Source organism: Paroedura picta, chromosome 2 (genome assembly GCF_049243985.1).
Source record: "Paroedura picta isolate Pp20150507F chromosome 2, Ppicta_v3.0, whole genome shotgun sequence".
NCBI lineage: Eukaryota > Metazoa > Chordata > Lepidosauria > Squamata > Gekkonidae > Paroedura > Paroedura picta.
In genome coordinates, this window is record NC_135370.1 from 168,266,624 (window position 1) to 168,290,674 (window position 24,051).

General features: G+C 48.5%; 1 protein-coding gene across 1 annotated transcript in view; it reads left to right on the top strand.

The window, feature by feature from the left end:
- AMN (amnion associated transmembrane protein) overlaps positions 1-24,051 on the top strand; it is an 85,685-nt gene that overhangs the window by 40,083 nt on the left and 21,551 nt on the right. Inside the window, exons 4-5 of the mRNA XM_077323746.1 lie at positions 15,680-15,767; positions 20,913-21,148. Coding sequence (XP_077179861.1) covers positions 15,680-15,767; positions 20,913-21,148 — 324 coding nt within the window. The remainder of the gene's footprint in view (positions 1-15,679; positions 15,768-20,912; positions 21,149-24,051) is intronic.

The following is a 24,051-nucleotide window of genomic DNA, read 5'->3' on the forward strand; positions in this document are numbered from 1 at the left end:
TATAGCTCCAGGAATATTTTCCCCTTCTTTTTTTTTTTACAATGCTATGATGCTATAACATCATTGCACATACCACAAAAAAGAAAAAAAGGAGGCTCGATCGCTGACAAAGTACACAGCCCCATTTCGAAGGAAGCGTGGGACACATGGGGAGGGCTGGATCTGAATTCAAGAAAAATTTCCCCCAATAAACTTTCAAGCAATAAAAGTCAGCTGGGGATTCGGCTTGCCAGGAAACAGTGGCGACACTGCAGTGCGGAAAAGGGTTGTGCCAGTTATGTGGTGAATCCTGCTCATCTCCAGAGGCAGATGAACTCTCTCCTCTTCCAGAGGTAGAGTTAAACCCAGGGGTAGTCAAACTGTGGCCCTCCAGATGTGCATGGACTACAATTCCCAGGAGCCCCTGCCAGCAAATGCTGGCAGGGGCTTCTGGGAATTGTAGTTCATGGACATCTGGAGGACCGCAGTTTGACTACCCCTGGTTAAACCGCTCTGTCGCACTACCAGGCAGAGCGGTACCTGGGAAACCATTCCCAACTTCCTGTCTGCCCTGTCCCTCAGGCAGCCCTCAACTTCCTGCCCAACCTTCCCTCCTCCTCTGAAAAGTGATTGGATGCTGGATCGGCACTCCCATAGGCTCAGGAGTGAACCAGCTGAGCGACTGTTCTGCCTCTCAGGGGCAGGACAGCCTCCTGTCCATCATATGACTCTACACATCTACGGTTGCCAACTCTGGTTTGGGAAATTCCTGGAGATTTCGTTGGGGAGGGTGGGGCTTGAGGACAGGAGGGAACTGAGCAGGGATGTGATGTCACAGGAGAAAACATGTGCCTGGTGTTCACAAAAATATGAACATCTTTAAAAAGAGCACATGCATCCATGCATATATTTATTTATTTTATTTATTAGATTTTTATACCACCCTCCCATACGGCTCAATTATACAATTGTACGTATATATAAAGTTAAATGCATGAAATATTTATAAACAGTAATTATAGCTATTCCTATATTATTGCATTGCAATTAACTGCAATTAATAATTTTCATTAGTGTTCTTTGAAGACTGCAATTCATGATTAAACAGTGATTCATCCACAGATTCTTGCTGTGGAATTTGACTTTATTTTTCATCTGCCATTTGCTCCTGTTAAGATCTGAATTCTAGTCAAAGTGATGCAGGGAAATAATTTTCTTCCCCGGATGATGATGGTTGTTGTTGTTGTTGTTGTTGTTATATGCCATCAACTCAAGGCTGACGACATTGAAGGGTTTTCAAGACTAGAGGTGTTCCGAAGTGGTTTTCTATCACCTGCCTCTGGGTAGCAACCTGGGGCTTCCACGTCCAAATCCTAATCAGGGCCAACCCTGCTTAGGTTCTGAGATCTGACAAGATGGAGCTTGTCTGGGATATCATAGTATCATGGAGCTGGAAGGGGTCCTACAGGCCATCTAGTCTTGTGATTTGGATGTGATGCTTCTGTTGATACAGCCCAAGACTGCATGGGCCTTTTCCATAGCTGCATCCCACTTTCTGCCCATATTTAGCTTATAGTCTAACCTTTCATTCCCCACCACTACCTCTGAGGTGCACACAGTACTCCAGGTAGGGTCTGACCACTGCGATTTTGATGTGATGCCTTATCCCAAATAAACCTGTAAATATAACAGCAAAGGGCATGAGTCAATGGTAGTCACCGATAAATTAGTCAGTGGGAAAGCTGCATTGAACCAAGAGGAAAGGCAGCATATAAAGGTTTTAATGAGTAAATAAACACTTCTGGGCTTCACTGAGAGCCAGTGTGCTGTAGTGGTTCTCTCAGAGCACTCTCAGCCTCACCTCCCTCACAGGGTGTCTGTTGTGGGGGAGAGGAAGGGAAGGCGATGGTAAGCTGCTTTGAGACTCCTTCAGGTAGTGAAATGGGGCGGTGGGGAATAAAAATTATCTCTTCTCCTTCAATGAGGTTAATGGGAAAGTTTCATTCTTATCTATTGACTGTAATTTTTCTCTACACTCCTTTCCCCATGGATTTTAAGTCAGGTCTTTGTTTTGTAGAGATCCTTTTTCTACACAGAGTAGTTCAGCAGTGGAATAGGCTGCCTAAGGAGGTGGTGAGCTCCCCCTCACTGGCAGTCTTCTAGCAAAGGTTGGATACACACTTTTCTTGGATGCTTTAGGATGCTTAGGGCTGATCCTGCGTTGAGCAGGGGGTTGGACTAGATGGCCTGTATGGCCCCTTCCAACTCTATGATTACATGATTCTATGATTCTTCTATGATTCTATGATTCTATGATTCTTCTATGATTCTATGATTCTTGGGTGGAGTTTTCCTAGGTCGGGGGGAAGCTGTTTGTGGCTTGGTAAATAAGCAGGGTTGACCACAGTAGATGCTGAGATGGAAGACCACCAAAGAAGACTGGAATTGCGGTGCAGACGATGATAATGGCAAACCACCCATGCTCATTCCTTGCCTTTATCTTCCCCTGCATAGACGTCCCAGTCTTCCTTGGTGATCTCCCATCCAAGTAATCCCATCAGGTGGAACTTCATGGGGCCGCCATGAGCTGCCTGTGGTTTGACAGCACCTTTTATCTTCATAAGAAAACAAAACTCTTTCGAAGACCATTCCAAGACACACCCAGATGCAGAAAGGACTCCTGGCAGGGAGAGTAGACTTATTAAATTATTACATTGACGCGTTCACACAGCCATTGTATTATCAGGCCATAAACCACTTAAGAAAATAATATTAAAGCCACTTCTGAGTGCTCTAAAGAGATTATAAGGCATGCTAACATGCCTACAGCTCTATAATGTGATGATTAAATAATGCCGGATCGATTAATAGTGTTAGTGAAACATCTGTGCCGAATCCGGAGACACCCGGCTTCAAGCAGTCCAGGAAACAAAACTGAAAGGGTGTCCTGAGGATAAGGGTGAGCTACATTCGGAAGCAAAATCCTATCTCCAGTTAGCGATGCGCTCATTGTGTAGAGTGGGACAGCATACTTAAAAGCAGCAAGTAGGTCCATTTTCTTAGCTTAAAGAAATTGTGCACAAATTAAATGAATCACAGCTGACTTAGGAGGGCTAAGGAAGGTTGTTTGGTGGCCAGGAATGAATTAGTCATTCTATGATAGGAAGGTATCACATGAACTCTTGGAACTGGGACCAAGCCCTATGAAGATAGGTTGAGGGACTTGGGAATGTTCAGCCTGGAGAAAAGGAGGTTGAGAGGGGACATGATAGCCCTCTTTAAGTATTTGAAAGGTTGTCACTTGGAGGAGGGCAGGATGCTGTTTCTGCTGGCTGCAGAGGAGAGGACAAGCAGTAATGGGTTTAAACTTCAAGTACAACGATATAGGCTAGATATCAGGGAAAAGTTTTTCACTGTCAGAGTAGTTCAGCAGTGGAATAGGCTGCCTAAGGAGGTGGTGAGCTCCCCCTCACTGGCAGTCTTCAAGCAAAGGTTGGATGCACACTTTTCTTGGATGCTTTAGGATGCTTAGGGCTAATCCTGCGTTGAGCAGGGGGTTGGACTAGATGGCCTGTATGGCCCCTTCCAACTCTATGATTCTGTGATTCTATGATTCTATAACTGCCTGATACCAAGCCAGACCATTAGATCATCGAGTTAAGTACTGTCTACTTTCCAGGCTTTCCGGGGTTTTGAGCAGAGGTCTTTCACATTACCTACTGCCTGCCCTTTTTAACTAGAGATGTTGGGGCTTGAACCTGGGACCTTCTGCATGCCAAGCAGAGGCTCTTCCATTGAACCACAGCCTCTTCCCCAATGATAATGTTTGAATCAACAACAGACGGAGATTCTTCTGCCTTGTGAGTTTCTTAGCAGACCATAGGGGAAATGTTGCTTATTTTTCTTTAAGGAAAAAATAGTAACAGGTCACAGTTGATGATAATTTCAGCTTCTGGGAAGTCGATTCTGTATCCGACACAAAGGGTACCAAAATAGTAAGCTTGATGTTTTGCTTTGAGAGATTCTGCACCCCTGACCCCTTACAGATAATGGGCCTCAGTTAACCTCTGAAGATTTTTTACGTGCAAAAATAACAAGATGCTTGACCAGTTCTTCTCTGCTTTGCCAGAACTGTAACTAGAAGGTGGAATAATCTGTGAAAACTGTTGCAGTAGGGCAGGAACTACATTGCTCTAGATATGTGTATGTGTTTCATTCTTGACTGCTTGGTGTTAGGAACACAGACTTATAATCTGGCGAGCCGGTTTTGATTCCCTGCTCCCCCACATGCATCCACCTAGGTGACCTTGGGGTCGTCACAGCACTAAGAGCTGTTCTGAATGAGCAGTAATATCAGGGCTCTCTCAGCCTCACCTCCCTCACAGGGTGTCTGCTGTGAGGAGAGGAAAGGGAAGGTGATTGTAAGATGCTTTGAGACTCCTTTGGGTGGAGAAAAGTGATATATAAGAACCAACTCTTCTTCTTCTTTTTCTTCTTCAGTAATATCAGTGCTCTCTCAGCCTCACCTCCCTCACAGGGTGTCTGCTGTGAGGAGAGGAAAGGGAAGGTGATCGTAAGCCACTTTGAGACTCCTTCTTATAGTGAAAAGCGGCCTATAAGAACCAACTCTTCTTCTTAATGAACGGGACATCCTCTTTGTCTTAATCTGGAAGCTTCTCTCTAGCTCTGTTCCTGTGCCCTTTGTCCCTGGGTCCTCGTAACTCTTCAAGGAGCAAGAAACATCTACAGGTCTTTCCCCAAAAAGCTATGTCCCTTACAAGCACACATGTTATGGGCTAGGGCAGGGGTAGTCAAACTGCGGCCCTCCAGATGTCCATGGACTACAATTCCCAGGAGCCCCCTGCCAGCATTCGCTGGCAGGGGGCTCCTGGGAATTGTAGTCCATGGACATCTGGAGGGCCGCAGTTTGACTAACCCTGGGCTAGGGTACAGTACTTTGTAGACTGGACTTCTCACTCTCCTTTTGACAGCAATATGGATTTGTGTTGAATTTGCTTAATAGAAGTTTTATCTTTTTTGCAATAGGCTTGCTTGGAGTTTATTTACTGTACACAAGGCCATGCTTCAGTGACCGTGCAACTCTGCTGTATGAACTAACGCATATCCCCAATATAAACAGCTAAAGAAATGGCTTCCCTGTGCAATTTCATCAGACTCTGATCCCTGGTTCATCTTCCTGGTATTCAAGAACACAAGGCTGCCTGACCAGAACACAAACAAAATGCTGCGGCTGGCTGGGGAGGAAATAACAAAATTGGGCAAGGGTCAAAGGACGCAAGCCTCTCTGTTACCACAGCAGAGTCTCCCTTCGAGATTTCCCTTCCCAGCTCCAACCCCGCTTTGCTTCTGAGATCTGATGAGATCAGGCTATGCCATGCTTCCTTCCCTCCCTTCTTCATGAACTTCCCTGACCACCTGTCTGCTTCTGCAGTGGGTTTGACTGTCAAACACATTTGTGGCCAAATTCTCAGCATCCCTACACATCCTCACCATTTGCTGGCTCTAATATTTGTGAAGCCCCCCTTTAGGTGGAGCGCTGCCCAGGACACATCTGCATGTCCGGCCTGAGCTTCCGCCTGCACGGGCCAATGCAGGCCCGGATTGAGCCAGCCCCTGGAGTGCCCACCACCAGAAACTAGCTGCCAGGTGCTCAGCCAGCTTCACGGCCAGACGCTGCCTGGCCGCTGAGAAGGGCGCTCTCACGGTGCCCTGCTTGAGCTGCATGTCGACTGGCTGCCAGTGACTGCACTCGTCTGTCTGGCTGCGGCCCCATCAGCCCAGCTGCCGGCAGGGCTACCGGCTCAGCTGATGCACACCAGCCCAACTGGCTGCGCTGCTATTGCCCCAGCCGGTGGCACGAGGACCGTGTTGACCGCTGTGTGTCACGTCGCCTGCATGCGGGGCTGTCCGCCCACATACCATGCCAACTGCCTGTGCTGTAGGGCCGCCTTGACTGCCATGCGCCATGCTGCTTACCCGTGGGGCCCTCGGCCCAGCCGCATGCTGGAACAGAAGGTAGGGCGGTGGAGGCGGCCACCTCTGCGGGGGCCTGCTAGCATCTGTTGCATTCCTGAATACAAAGTGCTTTCCAGCTAGTAGGCTATAATTTGCATCTGGGTGGTTATGGACTATTGTCTCCTAAGGCATCTTTGAGTGCTGATACCCTGACCTGGGCCTAGTCTGCATACAATAGATAATGCACTTTCAATGTGCTTTTGTGGCTGGATTTTCCTGTGCGGAACAGGAAAATCTCCTCCTAAAGGGCATTGAAAGTGCATTATATCATGTGTGCAGACTAGGCCCTGGATAGCTGGGGCCAGCTGATCTCGTGGCATCTCAGGAGCTAAGCAGGGTCGGCCACAGTTAGCACTTGGATGGGAGCCCACCAAGAAAGACCACGGTTGATACACAGAGGCAGACAAGAGCAAACCACCTCTGTTTGTGCCTTGCCTCAAAAAGCCTTAGAAAGTCACAATAAGACCGTTTATGCACTGGAGGTTTCATGCTGGGCTTCAGGCTGCAGTTGGCAGGTTGCCCCACCTCTTCCTGCATCCACCAGGGGGTAGCATTTGGCCCGGTGTTCCTCATCTGTCCCCGATTTTTGCTCCTGCACGGGAGCTGGGGAAGTGAAGTTCCCAGTGCATAAACGGTCTAAGTCATGCGCAACTTGCTGGCACTTTGTATGCCCCTTCTGTTCCAAAACAGCCTACTTATCTTGTGCCGGCAGGGTGGATGGCGGCGGGGGGGGGGGAGCTATGAAGTTAGAAGGGATCCTAGAAAGTCTCTCCTACTCCCTGAAACCCCTGCTATAAATCACGGGAAGGCGGCTTCTTCCTGAAAGCCTGGGTCAGTGTCACGGTGCCCCGGCAGAGATTGATGAGCACTGCCATGGCAGCAGCTGTGGACGGCACCAGAAGGCGGCTGACAGCCCAGTGTATCTTAAGGCTCCTCGGGAGGAAACAGCAAGACGTATTGCTGTGTTAATAGGAGCCAGCCAGCATGATGGTGTGAAAAGGGTAGGGATAAATGGAAGAAGATGGAGCGGCTCGTGGGAGCTGAGAGGTGCATCTTAACCCGGGTGTAGATTCCCTTTTGTCCCCGCGTCGTTAGGACCAGGATCCAATTATGGCAGAAGAACTGGCTGTCCGGGGGCGGGGGGGGGCGGTTCTATTTAAGACTCTGGGCCAGGGTGACCCTCAGCGGAGCTACACTCTTGGAAGGGAACTGAAGTTGACGGTTTTAGGAAGGCGGCGGGTGTCAGGCTGTTTAGAATTGCACGGTGAGAGACCCAGGGGCTGAATATTCATTTGAGAGCGCCTTGCCTCCAACGCCCTGCGTCAACATCATTCTTCCTCATTAAAAAGACAGATATGCATATATAATCTTCCTGCAAGCCATATGTGGCTGATACTGGGATTTAACACAAGCAAAGATTGTTCATCACAAAGAGAGAGAGAGAGATTAGAGTCACTTGCAAATGTAGCACTTCTTTGGTCTGCTCCCTGCAGACGCCTTTTCCCAGGAGGAAGGAGATTTCCCAGGGTAGAAGCTTTCCAGAGTCAAAGGGAGACAGGATGGTAGAGTGGTTAGAGTGAAGAAGGATAGTTGGTTTTTATAACCCGCTTCTCATTACCCGGAGGAGTCTCAAAGCGGTTCATCAGACACCTGGTAAGGTAGGCGGGGCTGGGAGAGCTCTGACAGGACTGCTCTGTGAGAACAGCTGCATCAGGACTGTGACTAGCCCAAGGTCACCTAGCTAGTTGCAGAGTGGAGGAGTAGGGAATCAAACCTTGGTCTTCAGATTAGAGGCCACTGCTCTTAACCACTACACTAAACTGGCTGTGGGACTAAGAACTGAAGGACCCAGATTTGAGCACTCACTCTGCTATGGAAATTCACCAGGTGGCCTTGGGCCAACCTAACCTACCTCACAGGGTTTTGCGAGGATATAATGGGGCAGAATTGAATGGAGCAGAAGAGAGGGATGTAAACAGCTTTAGGTGCCCCCCAGGGGCAAAGCAGATCATAAACTGATCATGAATACTTTGACTCTCGAAAACTTATACCCCAGAAACCTTGTTGGTCTTTAAGGACTCAAAACTTGCTTGTCCATTGCAGACCGATCCCATTACCCACCTGGCACTTCCTGCAATGCATCCAGGAATTGCACGAACGGAGCAGCCCATCTGGCTTAGCAAATTAGCTCTGTGCACAGCTCCCGCCAGAGAAGGGGCTTTTCCTTCCATCACTAAAGGTCTCCAATGGCCTTCATCAGGGGCTCCATATCTGGCAATGGGTGGCTGTAGCTTTCCATAGAAGGGAGGTAAATGACATCACCTGGTAAGATGTCACCTCTTATAGGGGCAGCATATTTTGACTCCAGGTTGTTAGCAACCTTATTTGAGATCCCTGAAAGGAGGGGGGAAAGGAAAGAAGCCTTTTTGCAAAAAAAAAAAAAAAAAAAAGGTGTGTGCTCTGGTCCTGAGTCACAGTGCTTCTTCCCATCTTCCGTGTGAGGACTTGGGTGACCAGCAGCTTCCCTTGTGGACTGATGGAGCCCTGGGCTGCTTCGAGGGCTGCCAGGCCGCAGGTGGGCCCTGGGGATCCCCTGGAATTATAGCTCACCTCTAGGTGACAGAGACCAGTTCCCCTAGAGCAGGGGTAGTCAAACTGCGGCCCTCCAGATGTCCATGGACTACAATTCCCAGGAGCCCCTGCCAGCATGCTGGCAGGGGCTCCTGGGAATTGTAGTCCATGGACATCTGGAGGGCCGCAGTTTGACTACCCCTGCCCTAGAGAAAATGGCTGCTTTGGAAGGTGGCAGCATTACACTCCACTGAGGCCCCTCATCCCAAATCCTGGCTTCTCCCCTAAAGTCTCCAGGTATTTCCCAACCCAAAGCTGGCAACCCTAGCCAGTTTCCTTCCTCCTAAAAGTTGCGGGATCGGGCCCAGCTTTCCCTTGGTATGGAAAAGCAGGTGCATTTTCTGCAAGCAGATATGGTGGCCAGTGAGCCAGGTTTGATTCCCCACACCTCCTCCACATGCGGCCAGCTGGGTGACCTCGGGCCAGTCACAGTCCAGTTAAAGCTGTTCTCTCAGAGCCGTCCTTTCAGAGCTCTCTCAGCCCCACCGACCTCACCGGGTGACTGTTGTGGGGAGAAGAAGGGTGCTGGAAGTCGCAAGGTATAAAAACCCATTCTTTCCCTCCTCCTCCTTCCTTCCCTCCCATCCATCCCTAGCTGGGGAAAATAAATTTAAAAAAAAATGAATTCTCTCCTCTGGGTTCTCTGTGCAGATCGTGCAAGAAAAGTGCTGCCACCTGCAGGCGAGAGCTGGCAAAAGCACATAAAGGACGGATTAAAAAACACACACACACGCAGAGAGGGAAAGTAATTAACTGGATAATGGGGGAATCTGCCGCCCTCCCCCCGTTTCCCTCTCTAATCGCAGCCGCAGCCCCGTTTCCGGAACCTGGTGGGAAACTTTCTGTATTAAAAGCTTCCCCCTCCATTCACACGTTCCATTCAGAAGCCCACCCCTCCCCTGCCAATCCTCTATCCGTGCCAGGAGAAGCTAAAAGGTGCTCCACGGCAGCAGCAGCAGCATCGTCCCTTTATGGTGAAGAGAAGGGCCGGTGGCTGGCGTCACGCAGTGCTTGATTGCAAGCAGGCCCTTGCCGGCGCTCCCTCCAGCCTTGCAGAACAGCCTGCTCTCGGGTGCAGCCAGCCGGCCACACGGCAGCCGGGCAGCTCCGGCACGCTCCAAGCGCAGCAAAGCAGCGGGGAGGGAAGGCGAGTCGATGCGCACATTTCTCTGCCTCGGGAAGGGGAAAGCGACTGCAGAGCGGGCGCCGTTCAATCCAGGCCGCCCCTGCCTTTCGGAACAGTTAATCCCCCCTCTCGCCCTTATCCGATTCCTTCCCGGGCTCGCGTTCTGCACGTGCGGCGCTTTGGAAGCAGCTTCCTGTTTCGCACAGGAGAATCCAGCCGCAAAAGCACAGCGAAGGTGCATTATCCAACTCAGCCTTTCTCAGCCTTTGCACTGTTGAGAAATCCCTGAAGCGTCTGGCAGCCCATTCTGCACACACTGGATAATGCACTTTGCAGCTGGGTTTTCCTGTGCAGAACAGCAAAATATACTTCAAATGTGCATTGGAAGCGCATTATCTATTGTGTGCTTTGAGAAACCCCAGGAGGGGTTCAGTCATGCAGAATATGGTTGGGAAGCATAGCTGTGTATACATTCACCCATGGCCCTGCCCCGTGCCCATTTTTTGAGGGGGGGGTCAATATTACCATATGGTTACATCACCTGATAAATGTTTAATACATTTTTAAAATATATTAAAAATTAATGAACTCCCACCCATTCCGGAAACGTTTCTGGGGCCATCAAGAAACCCCAGGGCTTCACGAAACCCTGGTTGAGAAAGCCTGATCCAACCTGTGTGGAATGTCCTGAGGGGATTAGATCCAGGACTTTTGGGAGGCCGGTCTGCAGCTCCTGAGAGAGAGTCAGGATTTTGGAGAACATTCCAGCTGTTAGGGAGGAGCATTGATTGGCCTGCCTTGCTGGTGGGTTGCTTGGAAGCCATTGATTGGCTGCTGTGCAGAACAGAATGTTCAGGTTTTTTGGGGGGGGGAAATTGGAAGGCACTGATTGGCCACGGCCTCTTGGATCGGCCTGCCTGATAGGGTTGTTGTGATGACAAAAAGAGGTATCATTCCCCAATTTGATGCAGCTCAGAGCTTTCTGGGGATGCGATAGGAGCTGCCTGTAATAGACAATGTGAAATCACCCATCACAAAGAATGATAATACTGGGGGCTTGGTACCCCTCTTTTTATGACCCAAAGGAATCCCAAAGTGGCATACAAATACCTTTCCCTTCCTCTCTCCACAACAGACACCCTGTGAGGTAGGTGAGGCTGAGAGAGCTCTGAGAGAATTGTGACTGGCCCAAGGTCACCCATCTGGCAACAGGTGGACAAAAGGGGAATCTAATATGGTTCTCCAGATTAGAGGCTGCCGCTCCAAAGCACTATACAAAGTTGACCAGAATATAAGCAAAATCAAAACGGTGCCGTTTTCTGCCCCTAAGGAGTTGTGGCTCAATCGAAGATCCTCTGCTTTGCATGTCAAAGTTCCCCGGTTCAATCCCCAGCATCTCCTGTTAGAAGGACCAGGCAAGCAGGTGAGGTGAAAGACCTCAATTTGAGACCCCGGAGAGACCCCCACCAGTCTGTGCAGACAACACCGATGTTGATGGGATGAACTCTGTGGAAGGCAGTGCCATGTGTTATTTAAGTGTTTCTAATTAATTAATTAAGAGCCTCTTGTGGCGCAGGGTGGTAAGGCAGCAGACATGCAGTCTGAAGCTCTGCCCATGAGGCTGGGAGTTCGATCCCAGCAGCCGGCTCAAGGTTGACTCAGCCTTCCATCCTTCGGCAAAATGAGTACCCAGCTTGCTGGGGGGTCAACGGTAATGACTGGGGAAGGCACTGGCAAACCACCCCGTATTGAGTCTGCCATGAAAACGCTAGAGGGCGTCACCCCAAGGGTCAGACATGACACGGTGCTTGCCCAGGGGATACCTTTACCTTTAATTAATTAATTGATTAATTACTGAAAAGCACTTAATTAATTATCCCGCCACTCCCATTCCAATGGCTCATGGTGGGCCACAAAGTCCTCAATAAAAACCCATTCACTCCCATGAAAAGGACATTCCAAATTCAATAACACGGTAAAAGCATAGCAAACAAAGCGATAAAACAACTCGATCCCCTCCGCCCAGCAATCTAACAACCCACTCGTATTGCTGTGTTGATCCCAGCTGGATTCCAGGGATAGGCTGTCGCAGTCAGGATTTTTCTCTTGAAGCAGACCTTGGATCTGTGAAGATCAGAAGGAATGAGATGGTATTCCATGCCTCCTCCTCCTTAACTCCTGTTTAGAGCTGGCCTAGAGCTGAGTTACAGATTCTGAACGCTTATGCAGCATGACTCTGCCTCAGAAAGCAGTCAGAGGGGGGAGAGCTGGTGTCTTAATGCTCCCCGCCATACAAGAAGAACACCAGCCTGAAGGAGCATCACACTGCTCAGGCAGAGAACATGCTGTGTTAGAACCCACTTTCCATATGAGAGTTGCTTCAGTTTTATACAGGAGAACACTTCAACGTGCAAATAAGTGTTCCTTTGCAGGAACGGTGTGTGCTGACATTGGGGTCTTTGCTGGGTCTAGATCCCTCCCCAAAATCTGAAGTGGCATCCCCTCCACTCGGGAAGCCTAGAGGCCAACTGCAAATCAGGAAGACTGTGGTCCTTCCAAACTGTTAAGAAGAGCTACTTTTTTGTACCTGCTTTTGAGTCTCAAAGCAGCTGACAATCACGTTCCCTTCCTCTTCCGACAACAGACACCCTGTGAGGCAGGCGAGGCCGAGAGAGCTCTGACAGAACTGTGACTGGCCCAAGGTCACCCAGAAAGCCCTTCACTCCTAGACTCCATCCAGAGTGAAAACATTTCTTGGGTATGGATGGACCCAACATTTTGGGTTAGCAAGAGTTAGCCTGGCCATACCGGAATAAGTTCACTGGGGAGGCAAATAGCTGCTTTCCAGGGACACAAAAAGAGTTTCCTTCCCTGCCAAAATCCCAACTGGGCTCATGTGCTCCTGGCTATGGAGTCCCCATCATGTAACTCTGGATGCTTGTTTCAGCCAAAGGCCTCATGTGTCCACTATGGGAACCTTCAACGTATGAATTGTCTTTTCAGAAATGAACCCACTTTACAGGTTGTTGTGAGGGTTACATCATGAGAATAGAAGTAGGCCAGGCTTCCTCAGCCAGGGTTTTGTGGTACCTTGGGGATTCTTTCCCAAATGGGAGGGAGCTAATTAATTTCTTATATAGTTTTTTAATTGGCTAAATCAGGGGTAGTCAAACTGCGGCCCTCCAGATGTCCATGGACTACAATTCCCAGGAGCCCCCTGCCAGCGAATGCTGGCAGGGGGCTCCTGGGAATTGTAGTCCATGGGCATCTGGAGGGCCGCAGTTTGACTACCCCTGGGCTAAACGTTTATTGGGTGATATGACCACATTGATCTGAGCCCCCAACCCACTTGTCCAGTACTGGGTCTGGAGAGTAGCTGTGAATTTCCTGCATTCTTCAGGATGACCCTGGAGGTCCCTTCCAACTCTAAGGTTCCATGTTTCTGTGATTCTAATTGTTGGTAAGGGGAGGGGCCCCATGTGAGCGTGTCCACAGCTCTGCTTCCCAACCATATTGGGCATGTTCATGCCACTTCTGGGGTTTCTCGAAGCCTGAAGAATGTTTCCGGGGATCCTCAACAGCAGAAAAGTTGAGAAATGCTGAAGGAGATACTTGAAAGCACTATGCACATGCTAATTGTTACTGGGGCTCAAAATACTGGGTGGACTGGGACCAAACCTACATGTTATATTATACACAAGTGGCCACCAGGGACTTGCCTGTGTAAAAGTGCGATGGGGCTTCATTTGGATCAGGGCCATAGTGTGGAGGAAGGCAGGTGACACTGACTTCCCTCCGGTACTGTTTTCTGGAGCCGAAACAGCCCGAAGGAGGGGGGGGCTGTCTTTGTCCCATCAGGGGCTGCAGCGTACTTATTTCTTGCAGGGGCCACTGCCTGACTGGGCAAAGAATGCTACACCCCTGGGCCATGTTGGCTCAGAAAATGGGGGAGGAGGGAGGAGTCCATGGGGTTTCACAGGGCCCAGCGTGCCCCCCCCCCCCATCAAGCATACAGCTGACTCATAAGCCCCAGTCGCCATACCCTACATGTGCTATTGGGAGTGCCTCCCCTGTCATGGTTCCAATCTAAATCAGATCTTCTGGCATTTTTACATGGGAGCCATCTCCAGGGTCTGGCTCTCGGACTTCAGGGTGAAGCTTTAATTAAGTCTTTTTTTGGAAAATCAGGACAAAGATCAGCACATTGCATATACTCTTAGACAGGAATCTTGACAGAGATGCTGGGCAAGGGGGCCGCAAAGCATATATACCTTAGCTAGGTGAGGGGGGCATAGGGACAGCATTCGGCGGGAACATTGATTCACACAGGAAGAGCAACACATTTCCTTTTGATCTAAAGGTAAAGGTAAAGGTATCCCCTGTGCAAGCACCGAGTCATGTCTGACCCTTGGGGTGACGCCCTCTAGCGTTTTCATGGCAGACTCAATACGGGGTGGTTTGCCAGTGCCTTCCCCAGTCATTACCGTTTACCCCCCAGCAAGCTGGGTACTCATTTTACCGACCTCGGAAGGATGGAAGGCTGAGTCAACCTTGAGCCGGCTGCTGGGATTGAACTCCCAGCCTCATGGGCAAAGCTTTCAGACAGCTGCCTTACCACTCTGCGCCACAAGAGGCTCTCCTTTTGATCTACAAGATGCCAAAACAGCCAAGTCAGCCATCTGATATTTAGACTGAGCTCCCAGTGAGAACAGCCTTGAGATAAGAGAGTGAGAACAGGATGAGCCTTTGAAATGCAGGCGGAGATGGGAGATGGGAGGGGATTCTTTCCCAAATGGGAGGGAGCTCTCGAGTGGGCTTGGGAAGGTGCCACAGCTCAGCAGGAGATCCAGGAGCATAAGGCAATCAAGCAAATCTCAAAAGGAAGTGACAACTACAGGTCAGGAACTAGGGGTTCATGACAGTCTGGCCCTTAGTACATCAAATTCCCCACTTTATCTAGTATCTGTGACATCGGTACTGCAAAAGTTGCCCTAGTTTTTCAGTCTAAATGTTTGCTGCTGTTCTAGTCTTCATAAGGTTGCCACCCACCGCTAGCGATCCCAGGGAATGTTTTGGGGTGGGGGGCTGATCTTGGAAGGTGGGAGCACTGCAGACACCACGACATCACATCCAGGTGGAAGTCATGTGACAATGTCAATGATACTCTAGGAACCCTTCCGCTCTCTTTACCATAGAGACCTGTAGAATTCCTAGAGTTTCAGGATCCCTGGCCTAAAGGCGGTGCAATTGGCCTCGACTAGGGCCAGGGCCTTTTCGGCCTTAGCCCCAGCCTGGTGCACTCTGCTGAAGGAGATCAGGGCCCCGTGAGACCTTAAACAGTTTAATGGGACCTGCAAAATTGCTTTTTCACAGGGCCTACAGTCATGGCCCTGATGGACCTTCAAGAAGTGGTCCTCAACTTCTGCAAATGGAGAGATCTGCCCTCTAAAGATGTGACCCCCCCCCCCCCAAACCTAAGCCTGCACTAGTTCGGGCCTCCAGAAATATAATGCTTTTATGGTATTTCTATATGATTTTATAATTGTTCAGTCCATGTTGTTATCCGCCCCAAACATTTAGGAAGGGTGGGTTATAAAAATAAAAGATTCATTATTTATTTTTATTTATGTCGGGTGCTGTGATGTCACTTCCGGGTGCTCACCTGGATATGACATCACAGTTTCCCTGCCTTGGTCCGCCTCCATTTTTTCCTTCTGCTTCTCCATCGATCCAGTGAGATGAATGGAAGGCAGAATGAAGAGGTTGCCTAATTCTAGATAGTAATTTTGAATGGCTAGATGGGTGCTGTTGAAGTTCCTTGTGGTGGGGAAATGCTAGCTGTGTACGAACGTTGTTAATGTTGGAACATCACGCCTCCAAACCCTGCTTCTCTTTGTTTGTTTATAGTACCTTCCACTGAATGGAGAATTCATTATGGCCCCTGGTGCTGGGTTTGCAGCTTTTGACGGCAATTATGAACCAAGATGTGAGACAGGTATTGTGCGCAATCTACCATTCATTAGTCATGCAAATTAAGCTCATTGAGAATAAACCTCCGTTACGCTGCTTGCCTGAGTCATTTGCAAAGTCATAATTAACTTTTCCCCGGAGCCCCTCAAAGTTTTGAAATTATAGTTGGAGCTTTCCTCTTTTTTTTTTTCCTAAAGAAGGAAGGAGAAGAAGGAGGAAAGGAGATGATAAACATTGGTTACATACATTCCACCAGGAATGTCTCCTTTGGGAAGCCCATTAAAATTAATTGTGCTGCGTGCTTGCCAAACGGGCATTTGCATGGGGGATGTTTCCAGCGGAAGAACGCTCATTGTTCGGATTGTTCATTGTTTTGAGGACAAATGCAAGGAAATGCAAGTTCGCAGGCCCTTAGCTGCAGAGGTGGGTTTGAATGCCGCACCCGTGGCTTAATTTAATGGGGGTCTGGAACTTGGGAACCGCGGGTTCTTTCAGACCCAGATCTGACAGTGTAAGTTAAGTGAGCAGGAAGGCTATTTTAATGTACTATAATGGAAATACTCAAGTGTTTGGGACTGACTGCAGATTCCAATTGCAAATGAGGAAAATCATATCAACAGCATAAATGTTTGTATTTTGTGGTTGCCTGGTTCATGCATTCATTTCTGTGGTTTAAGCACAACTTGGGCTGGTTCTGCACTTATACCCCCACCCCCCTTGTCAATCCAGCTGAATTCTGATCGATCTGAACCTAGGTCTCCCGCCTTTGTTTTTCCCGAATTGAAACAGACCTTGCATTCTGCACTTAATTGTGTGGCTGCTCTATCTTTCCCACTTGATTGGGGAAGCTAAGAGGGGGAGGGAGGTGGTGGTCGCGAAAGCTGATACTGAAGGAGCACAAGTCTGGAGAGGGGCTTATTTCCTGCCGTCTCCTCTACAACCAAAGGAAGGGGGGGAATGGAGCACAACTGTCACCACGGATCAATCATAGACGTTGCAGAGGGAAAATTTAAAGCGCTAAATATCAAAATAGAAATCGAATAACATGAAGATGACTTTTTTAAAATTCAGGGTCACTGGGGATAAACAGCCCAGTGCAGATTCAGCCATGGTGCCATGTTGGATTCAGCAGAATACCCTGCTGGATCACATCCTCTAGTCTTAGCATCCTGTCTCACACAGCGGCCTACCAGTTCTTTTAATCATTCTCTGCACAAAGAAATATTTTTGTTTGGCCCATCCTGAATGTGCTGCCCATTACCATCATTGGATGCCCCAACGTTCTCCTTTTACACTCTCTCTTTGGCCATCAAACCTCAGCTAACGTCTGATGACCCAGTGAGGTTTTCGAGACAAGAGATATTCAGAGATGGTTTGCCACTGTCTGCTTCTACATCATGATCTTGGACTTCCCTGGTGGTCTCCCAACCAAATACTAACCAGGACTGACCTTGCTTAGTTTCCAAGATCTGCCATGATGGGGCTGATCTGTGCTCTCCAGGTCAGGGCACTGCTGTCTGTACCCAATGACTAATTTTATAAACCTCTATCAAGTCCCCTATTAGTTCTCCGTTCTCTAAACTGAGTATAGTGTTTTAGTTTGGTTTTGGACAGGAGGTGGAGGAGGAGAGCCCGTGTTTTGGTAGAGATTCCAGTTCTGCGGTGTTTCCCATTCATGTCAATGGAAGGCAGTGCCTTGGGCAGGCAAATGATGCCCATGAGAAGCAACCTCCTCCACTGAAGTGAATGGGAAAGTTTACCTTGCAGCTGTTAAACACATATAGAGCTCTCAGTCGCCAGCATAGAACCCACCAAGGACATCCTGATGCCCGTTTGCTACTTCCTTGAAATAAATAGCTGCACCTGGCCAGGGCCGGATTTTCCTATAAGCTAAGTAGGCTTCAGCCTAGGGCCTCAAGATCAAGAGGGGCCTATATTCAAATTGTTAGCAAAATTAAAATTACACTATTACACTAATCACAACATGTTTCATTTAGCATATTGATATATATCACAGTAATGATGTATTTAATTATCTCTCATGCAATTTACAAACTTAAAAATGGGAGGTGAAAGGGCGACATAAGTGGAATAACCTAGGGCCTCTTTTCATGTAAATCCGGCCCTGCTCCTGGCTTTCCTTCATCTATGTGGACCAGGAAGTCATACAGAAGAATTTTGGAGTCTTCACCCATTCGTATACCCTCCTGGATCACTGGAGGATGGATACCTTGCGTCCTCTTGATATTTTCAAGATCAGCTGAACCACAGCAGCCATCTTGCAATGGTGCCCACTCCCTAAGTTCCTGAAGAGACCACAGTCTGAACAAAAATGGGAGCCCCTGTTCTAAATGATGATGATATTTCTGTTTTATAGGGGGGGGGGGCGAGTCTCCTAGTCCCATACAATCTAAGTTCCCTATGAGTTAGATATAAATTTACCATAGGGCACCAAGTCCCTTCTGGGGGCAAGGGATCCCCCACTCCTGGAGCTCATTTCCTGTTGCCACTCTAAGCAAAGGTGGAGGAAAAATCAAGAAAAACAGGCTCTTCAAGCAACATTAAGATGTCACCTCTGTAGAAAATTCAGATGTCAGTCCTCCCTAGTAATTGCAGGTAACTCTATGGTTCTGCCATAGAGTTTCTGGCTGTTCCTAGCAAGGCATGACGCCACTTCCAGATCTGGCCTAGAAGAGATGCCATGCCATCCACGACGGCCACCCCTTCCTGTCCCAGTTTCCTCCTAGTGCCTAGGCATGGATCACATCCCCTAATCTTAGCATCCTGTCTCATGCAGCGGCCAACCGGATCCTCTGGAGGGCCAACAACAGAACATAGAGGCTGAGACCTTCCTCTGATGTTGCCTGGTCATCCTCTTAGCCACGAGGTCTTTCCAGTTCTTGGTTCTTATGAGTGTGCTGGATGGTGTGCAAAATCTATGACAGCTTCGTTAATATTAAACAGAAAGAAGACTGTTAATGAATTAAATATGAATTTCAGTAATACACTGTGTTCCGCAGCCCCAGTGTATTGTTTATTTCATATTAAATTCCCTAGCCGAGGAAGGATGAGAAGCAGTTTCGTGGATGGCATGTTTACAGTCGCACTCGCAGAGAGCTGTGACTTACCCCCTACACACGCACACACGCACGCAACACCGATGGCTAGTATATTGCTAATAAAGCCGTCAAGTTTATTGTCATCAACAGCTTCCCCCTTGAGGCCTATTTGCCTGGAATATTTGTGGGAGGCGGCTCCATGGTCCTCTCCAGTGGCTTCCAAAAGTGCAGCACACCATCTCTGTCATATGTCTAGAGCGGTAAACCAGCTATGGTTGGAGGATTATGGTTCATCACTGTGGAGAGTTGGCTTGCCCTCAAAAATGCTGAATGGCTCCAAGCTAGCAATCAGTGTGCCTGGGCCCTGACATGGATAGCCCAGGTGAGCCCAACCTCATCAGATCTTGAAAGCTAAGCAGGGTTGGCCCTGGTTAGTCCTTGGATGGGAGACAACAAAGGAAGTCCAGGGTTGCTACACAGAGGAACGCAATGGCAAATTGCCTCTCTTCCCTTGAAAACCCTTCAGGGTCCTCATAAAATGGTGGGGACTTGATAGTACTTTCCTCTACCCAGAAACTGTGCCAGCTACTCATATCCAAATTAAGACTAGGTTCCCTGGGTTGGATCCTGTATCTCCTTTCCCTGATGGTGGAACTTTTCTCTAGAGAGACAGCTTGGTGTAGTGGTTTGAAGCGTGGACTTCTAATCTGGCGAGCTGGGTTTGATTCCCCGCTCACCCACATGCAGCTAGCTGGGTGACCTTGGGCTCGCCACAGCACAGCACTGATAAAGCTATTCTGACTGAGCAGTAATATCAGGGCTCTCTCAGCCTCATCTCCCTCACAGGGGAAAGGAAAGGGAAGGCAAGCCGCTTTGAGACTCCTTCGGGCAGAGAAAAGTGGCATATAAGAACCAACTCTTCTTCTTCTTCTTCTTCTTCTTCTTCTTCTTCTTCTTCTTCTTCTTCTTCTTCTTCTTCTTCTTCTTCTTCTTCATCTTCTTCTTCTCTGTCACAAGGAGAGGCTCATGAACCTTCTGATGAAGGTTGCAGAGGGCCACTCATGACCCCTCCACACACAAAGACTACATCATTTGGCTGGTTCCATGGATCATTAGGATGAGCAAGATCCTTGGATTTTGATCCTTCCTCCCCACCCCCGTCCCCTCCTTTCTATAGCCTTGCTTCTGATGGCTTCTGAAGGTTCTGCATCAGAGAAAAGTTCCTTCATTGTTGGAATGGAAACGTAGGACTTGATTCCTTATCTATTGGCATAAAAGGCTACAGGAGAGAGAACAGGGTTGAGTTCCTTTACAGATTGGACTGCACCATCTGTGAAATCCCACCAATATAAGGGTCAACTTTCAGTCCTATTCAGTTTTACCACTAGCCAGATGCGCCTGGTGCCTTAGAGGCATTGTTTTCAACAGATCAGCAATATCCCTGGGCTTGGAAGAAGAAGCTATCTTTGGACAATATTAATGCTGAGACTATTGCCTTTGAACTCTGCCATGTGTGACGTTTTACCCAATTGTTTTCAATAAAAAAAACCCTGCATTTGCAGGCAAATCTCTTAATTGAAAAAGAACAACAATGAAGCTTCTTGGAAGCTTTGCTAAGACTAACTTCTGCTGTCCATTGCCCTACCACCTCCAAGTCCCCCCTGCTTCCCCCGAAAATCCATTTGGGCATGAAGATTCCAAGATGCCATCCTTCTGTTAGCTATAGAGGCACAACCTTACGAGCTTTACGGGAGTGGCGGGAAATAAACAAACAAACCACTTTCCAAGGCCATTGTAGAGATAGTAGTGCCAGGCAACCAGACAGGAAATTCCCCCACTAACTTGCTAACCCACTACTGCTATAATTCAGACCCTAGACATCTGAAGTAATCAGTTATATGGACAGCAAACAGAGCAAAATAATAAAAGAGCAAATAGCAGAATCAGGCATGGTTTTGACACCCTGGCTTGGGGCAGAGTGCTGGCTGGAGCAAGCAAATCTCTTCCTAGATTACTGCCGGACACAACACTTGTGCATTAATACCAGCCATTAATAAGAAGAAAGCATTCATTGAAGCATGTACCACTAATTGTTATCTCTGTTTTAATAGGTTCAGAAATCAAATTTACCGGCTTGGGGAGTTTCCAGTGGTATGACCCCACCCTGTGGCAAGCTGCAGTCTCCTTGGAAGACCTGGAGAGGGGCAAGTACATGTTCTCAGTGGACGAAGAGCATGTCCCATGCCAGGACGACGATGTCCTCTTTCGGCCCGAAACATCCTTCCGGGTGAATATTGAGTCATCCGAGCAGATGATACGTCTCAGGAGCATCTCCATAATGGGTCAGGTAAAACTGGAACGCACGGATGGGTTGAAGCAGAGATGCTGCTTCACCACCTTCTGTTTCGAGAGTTTTGAAAGAACGGGAACCTGCTGGATCAGTCGATTTAAACTGAAACTGACCAACAGTGTTCATTGAAGGGAAGATCCATTGTTTGCTACGGTATGTAAGTTTTTCAGTGGGTTCTCAGTTCAGTTTTGCCTCTTGTAACATCATGCTGCAGCCTCTTGTGGCGCAGGGTGGTAAGGCAGCCAACATGCTGTTTGAAGCTCTGACCATGAGGCTGGGAGTTGGATCCCAGCAGCCGGCTCAAGGTTGACTCAGCCTTACATCCTTCCAAGGTCAGTAAAATTAGTACCCAGCTTGCTGGGGGGTAAAACGGTAATGACTGGGGAAGGGAATGGCAAACCACCCCGTATTGCGTCTGCCATGAAAACGCTAGAGGGCGTCACCCCAAAGGTCAGACATGACTCGGTGCTTGCACAGGGGATAGCTTTACCTTTAAAATCATGCTGAGAACACAATAAAGTGCTGATTGAACTCCCATTGGTCCTGGCTTCCTTTGAACCCGCAGATTTAACATAGATACAGCAAAATAAACCAGGTGCTGGTTTATCAAACTTTTCACTCATAACTTGATTTTGAGTGTCCTCCCCTTTTATGAATATTGAGTCCAGTAGTCCCCACCACCAAGCCAATGGAGTAGTGGGGAAAACAATAGGCAGGTACAATGGTGGTACATTTCCTGGACAAGAACAAGGAAGTGATGTCACAGTGCCTGTAGCACTCTAGGAACTCCCAAACCTCTATGGTCTTTGCCATAGAGATTTATGGGAGAGGGAATGATCATATGGCCTTTACCATAAAGACTGAAATAATTTCTTGAGGCTGGTGCCATGATGTCATTTCTGGGTGCCCACTTGTAAGTAACTTTGAAGTGCCAGCAATGCTCCCCCTTCTGTTTCTGCCCCTCAGAGACTCCCAGGCATTGCTGATACAAATGTGGCAACCCTACTTCAGACACTGAGGGATCATATTTGTAGGCCAAACCTAGGTATTTTTTTGAAAGTTGAAAGAGTGTGGCCGTCAGAAAGACATGCCAAGCTCAGTTCAACTAAGGTCGTTGTTATATATGTGGCAGAATGATGCCGATGTGACTCACCATGCAAATGAAGGCTTGTAAAGGAACCAATCATAGACTCTAAATTATGAACTCTATGGACCAATCTAAGGGCTACATTGAAGGTCAGTCAGAGCTCTTGGCAGGCCCACAGAACTGTATATAAGTTGATGTTTCCCCATTGTTGTTGTTTGGTATTTTGACTGGTGTGATTCATTAAAGAGCTGTGTTTTCAAAGAACTTGTAGTCTGTGCCTACTAAACACACAGGCTTATCAGTTGTCCTGGCAAGCAAGTTGCCAGGACAGAAAGGATATAAGGGATACTTCCTTTGCCCTGCCGGTGCTGCCCCCTGCTGCCCAGGGTAGCAAGGAAGGGAATTGCTGGGGAAATGCCATCATAGAATATCTGGTTAGACCCAGAACTATCATCCAGCAGTGTGGCAATATTTCAATCATGGGCCATAAGCTACGAGTAGCTCTTGTTATGACGACCTTACACTCTATTTAAGAGATATATTTGCAAAATTGAAGTTGGTCTGAAAACAAAGCTAGTGGACGAAACACTTTGGGACTGTTTTGAATATAAATAATAAAGAAATATCAGAAGATTGAAGACTCTATGAAGTCTATTTTGGATATTTTATTTGCCACCTTGGTATCCCAGTGCCTCAGAGAGCCAGCGTGGTGTAGTGGTTAGGAGTACGGACTTCTAATCTGGCATGCCAGGTTCGATTCTGCACTCCCCCACATGCAGCCAGCTGGGTGACCTTGGTCTCAAAACAGCACTGATAAAGCTGTTCTGACCGAGCAGGAATATCAGGGCTCTCTCAGCCTCACCCACCCCACAGGGTGTCTGTTGTGGGGAGAGGAAAGGGGAGGTGAATGTAAGCCGCTTTGAGCCTCCTTTGGGTAGGGAAAAGCGGCATATAAGAACCAACTCTTCTTCTTCTTCTTGTTTGTATCTGATTCTTCACTGGGTCCTACGATTCTTAATTTATCAATTTTTCCTTAGGAACAGGAGCAGGAAGCACTTAGATAATCAATTAGCCCGAGTTGAGCAAAAGGAACCGCCCCCCCCTCCTCCAGTCAAGTCAGGTCAGTTAGTTCCAAAGACTGGCAGGCAGCTAGGGGTGCCAACCTCCAGGTGCAGCCTGAGAATCTCTCAGAGCTCATCTTCGGGCTCCAGGGTTCATTGCCTCTGGACAAAACAGATGCTTTCGAGAGCTGACTCTATGCCATTGTGCCCAACTGAGATCTGTACGCTCCTCATGTTCCACCTCCAGGTCTCAGGGATTTCCAAACCTGGAGGTGGCAACAGTACTCCCCTGTCCCCTGCTGGTGGCCTGGGCAGGCCTGACAAATGCACAAGCGGCACTAGGGCATCTGCAGTTCAATGCAAAGCTGTTGAACCGGTCTAGAACTGAGGCTTCAGTCGTCCTAGAGGGAAGGAAGGTATGGTTGCTTTGCGGGCCTCATACTGCAAAGAACTGACCATGACCTTCTGAGGCTACATCCACAGGAGCCGCAGTCTGGCTTGGTGCCCAGAGCACAGCTTGTGGGCCAGGCACGTCTGTACAGAGCTGCTTCCTTGGGCCTGGCTTCTCCAGTTATCCTGGCAGGAAAGAATGTATTTGTGGCGATCTCAGGCCCTGTTCGGTGTGGCCGGGGCAGCTGCCTCTGAGCCATGAGGAGCGATGGCAGGGGTCCCTGCAGGCGAGGGTTGCCAGATCTAGGGTAAGAAATACCTAGAGATTAGGGGTAGGGGCAGGGTTGTCAGTCTCCAGGTGG